The 3,844-nt window shown below is 68.1% G+C and overlaps 1 protein-coding gene across 1 annotated transcript; it reads left to right on the top strand.

Moving 5' to 3' along the window:
• CRIP2 (cysteine rich protein 2) lies at positions 1 to 1,606 on the top strand. Its single transcript, XM_011377718.2, has 7 exons — positions 1 to 223; positions 339 to 396; positions 676 to 816; positions 893 to 961; positions 1,040 to 1,134; positions 1,377 to 1,434; positions 1,517 to 1,606. The coding sequence occupies exons 4-7, from the start codon at positions 928 to 930 to the stop codon at positions 1,582 to 1,584; spliced, it is 255 nt and encodes an 84-aa protein (XP_011376020.1). The 5' UTR covers positions 1 to 223; positions 339 to 396; positions 676 to 816; positions 893 to 927; the 3' UTR covers positions 1,585 to 1,606.
• The last annotated feature ends 2,238 nt before the right edge of the window (positions 1,607 to 3,844 follow it).

The following is a 3,844-nucleotide window of genomic DNA, read 5'->3' as shown; positions in this document are numbered from 1 at the left end:
ATGAGGTGGGTGTGATGCTGAGCTGGGAGTCCACAAAAGATGCCTGCTTCAGGTCGCAGCCCCAGGGCAGTGAGGGTGCGGAGGCCCCGGGGGACAGCGGGGCCCCTGACGTCCCCTCCTGTCCGCAGCTGAGAAGGTGAGCTCCCTGGGCAAGGACTGGCACAAGTTTTGCCTCAAGTGTGAGCGCTGCGGCAAGACGCTGACTCCGGGGGGCCACGCCGAGGTGAGCCCCACTCTTGGGCTGGGCTGTGGGGCTCGGGGTTCTCCCCACCATGGGGGTCGGGGTCCAAGGAGCCTCTGCGCGTGGCCCTCACCCCTCGCCCTTGCCCTCTGCCTAGCATGATGGGAAGCCGTTTTGCCACAAGCCTTGCTATGCTACACTGTTCGGACCCAAAGGTAAGCCCAGGGGCCCCAGCCTGGGGTCTGCTCCGGCCCCAGAGCGGCAGGGCCCACAGGAGGCCTGGGGCTGTGGGTCCCCCTGCCCCCCTTCTTTCTATACTCTTCCCAGATAGCTGCCCCAGGCCACGGGCGCCCCCAGGGGCTAGGGTCCCGACCCAGCAGAAGGGACTGCAGAGGGCCAGTTTTGGAGAAGTCCAGTAGGGCGTGAGGCCTGGGGGGTGGACGCCAAGGCCACTGGCCACAGCCACCCACCCTGCAGCGCCTGCTACCCCACAGGGGTGAACATCGGAGGTGCTGGCTCCTACATCTACGAGAAGCCCTCTGCGGAGGGACCACAGGTCACTGGCCCCATCGAGGTCCCCGCGGCCCGAGCCGAGGAGCGCAAGGCGAGTGGCCCCCCAAAGGGGCCCAGCAAAGGTGGGCCGGGCTCTGGATGTGGGGGGAGGCGCGGGAGCGGCCCAGCCCCCCTGACCCCTCTCTGTCCCCGCCCCAGCCTCTAGCGTCACCACGTTCACGGGCGAACCCAACATGTGTCCTCGCTGCAATAAGAGGGTCTACTTTGGTGAGTGACCACACCCAGCCCCAACCTGAGGGAGGGCTCCGCTGCGGCCTCCGCGTGACCTTCTCCCCCCTTTCCCAGCCGAGAAGGTGACGTCCCTCGGCAAGGACTGGCACCGGCCGTGCCTGCGCTGTGAGCGCTGCGGGAAGACGCTGACTCCGGGCGGCCACGCGGAGGTGAGGGGCGCGGCGGGGCCAGGCTCGACCCGAGGGGCGGCGGGGCTGCCCCCTGGTGGCCAGAATGCAGCCTCGCAGGTGCGCGGATGCTGGGTAGCCCCAGGCAAGTGGACTGGTTGGTCTTGGGGCTGGGCGCTCCAGGACTCCCAGGGAGAGAGGCCGGCAGAGGACAGAGAGGAGGCCACCTGGGGAGTGGGGAAACAGGAGTCTGTACCCCCACCTCACCTCAGCCCTTCCCCCAGCACGATGGTCAGCCCTACTGCCACAAGCCCTGCTACGGAATACTCTTCGGACCCAGGGGTAAGTGTGGCCTGGATGTGGGGAGGCGCTGGCCCCTCTCCCCGCCGCCCCTCCCCACCACCCTGGCCGCCTCTGTCCGCAGGAGTGAACACTGGAGCCGTGGGCAGCTACATCTACGACAGGGACCCTGAGGGCAAAGTCCAGCCCTAGGCCCACAGCCCTGCCCCGGGGGGCATGGCCCCTGGCCCGGGGCCCCACTGCCTGTCTCTCGGAGGGGAAATGACCAGCTACCCAGCCCCGTCCAGCACATCCTGCCCTCCAGTCCAGGGCCTTCGCCAGGGGCATGGGGAGGAAGCCACCCAGGCCGTCTCTGGACGAGGCCTGCCCATCCCCGTTTCTCTGGCCGTGTCTGCCCTTGTTCTAGCACCTGCTAGCCCCTTTTGTGTCCTTGTGGCTCTGTACCCATGTGTCTCTACGTCTGTGTGTCTCGTGGCCCCATGTGTCCCTGTGTATCTCCATGGCCCTGGGCGGGTCACTCCGAGGTGGCCATCAACTCTCCCCTCCTGCTGTCCCACCCCTGCCCCACAGTGTTATTTATCTCCCTTTGCCACTGTGGCCACAGCCACACCCCTCACGGTGTCCCTGGACGGGGCACCCCGCCAGGGCCCTCCGCTGTCTCCCACACTGCCTTGCAAGTGCCCACCTGCCACCCTCACGTGGTTCACACGCCACTGTCAAGATTTTTGCTGTTAATAAAAGGTTTGAGGATTGCAAGACCCTTGCGCTGTGTCTCTGGTTGGGGGATGGACATGAGTCCAGGACAGGGTCCCTTTGTCCCACCCACAAGTGCTCCACACGCTTAGGCCCAGCTCCACGTGGGGTAGGTCCTGTTCCCAAGGTTGCTGGTGGTGGGAGGGAGGCTTTGTTCCGGGCTGTGGTGCCAGCGCAGGGGCGGTGGGCAGCTGAGAGGGGCCGTGGAGATGGAGGCGGAGGCGGGACGCACCCTGGGGGTGGGGTCTAGAGGGGGGAGGAGCCTGTGTTCCGCTGAGCTCACTCCCGGAGCGATAGCACTGAGCCTGGGCCCCGGGACATGCTGACGCTGGGTGTTAGAGCCGTGAGATGCCTGGGTCCACCAGAGACCCAGGGGGGGCGGGGGGAGGGGGTCAGCCTTGGGAAGGTGGCAGAGGGCATGTAACGCGGAGGAAGAGAAGATGGGTGACCGGAGGAAGGGTCCTCAGCAGGGTGGGGACTGCTTCAGCCCAGGACTGAGCCTGCGAGTCCAGAGGGTTTGGATGGGGAAGGGTGTGGTCAGGCCGACACCCCGCCACACGCTGCCCGGACTCCGGCTCCGGCGACGTGGAGGCCTTTGCGGTCAGCCCCAGCACTGGTGGCGGCCTGAGGGCGAGGGCTTGAGTGACCCCTGTCCGGGCGCTCCTGCTCAGCCAGAGTCCCCGAGTCTGCGTTTGCAGTGATACCGGCGTCGCTCGTGGCCTCTCGGGGCCGCCCAGGCTCTGCCCTTTCCACCTGGACCCCTCGGGAGCTCCTGGGAGCCCCCTTCGCTTTACCTGCCGCTCCCGGGCAGTCCGCCAGAGGGCGCGCCGCCGCCTCCACTCAGCGCCCTGGCTGAGGCCGTGCAGACCTCCCCGGCCCGCCCCCCAGCACCAGGCCCCCAGATACCTTGCCCTCCCTGGTGCCAAGGGCATCCGGGCCTGGTCACCTCTGGGCCCATGTCCCCAGCCCCATAGGCGGCCAGCTCCTCATGTGTCCCGCATCCCGGCCCTTGACATCCCGGCCCCTCCCGGTCCATGCTCCAGCCCGCGGGCTCACACCGCTGAACCTGATGCCAAGCCCTTTTGTCCGAGGAGCAGCCATCCGTGTCCCTGGAGGGTGGGTGGAGCGAGCGGCTCCGTGTCCCGCAATGCCAGGCCGCCCTCCTGGCAAGTCCCGGCCAGGCGCCCTACGTCTCCTCCTGGTTGGCCCTAGGAATGCAGCCAGAACGTGAAGGGCAGGCCGGCCTGCATGGGGGTACCCTAGGGACCCCCAGTTCCCCACCCAGGCCGAGTATTGGGCCGGCGGGGCACCCGGCGCGCTCGGAGGAGAGGTTGGGACGACTCCCCTACTTGTCCCCGCCTCCCGCCAGGCGGAGGCTCCGGGTTGGGGGGTCACTCTGGGAGAACTCAGCTGCTGCTCTCGCGGCGGGCTCGGGGTGTCGGATGGGAAATTCATGTCTTCTGGGGGGTGGACGCTGCAGAGGGCACAGCCTGGGCCCCTCCCTCGGGAGCCTCCAGTGGAAACTATGCGGGGAGGAGACGAGGTGGGCGGCGCGCCGGTCCCCGAAGCCGGGGCAGGGAGGGCCTGTGTGAGTGTCAGGCCCCGCCTGTCCCGGCGTGGGCGAGGGGTGCAGCGGTCTCCTGGACGCAAGATCGGCTCGGCTGTGCCTGGACGTAGAGCGCCCCCACCCTGAGTCTGG

Source organism: Pteropus vampyrus, unplaced genomic scaffold (assembly GCF_000151845.1).
Source record: "Pteropus vampyrus isolate Shadow unplaced genomic scaffold, Pvam_2.0 Scaffold320, whole genome shotgun sequence".
NCBI lineage: Eukaryota > Metazoa > Chordata > Mammalia > Chiroptera > Pteropodidae > Pteropus > Pteropus vampyrus.
This window is presented reverse-complemented; position numbering and strand designations above follow the sequence as displayed.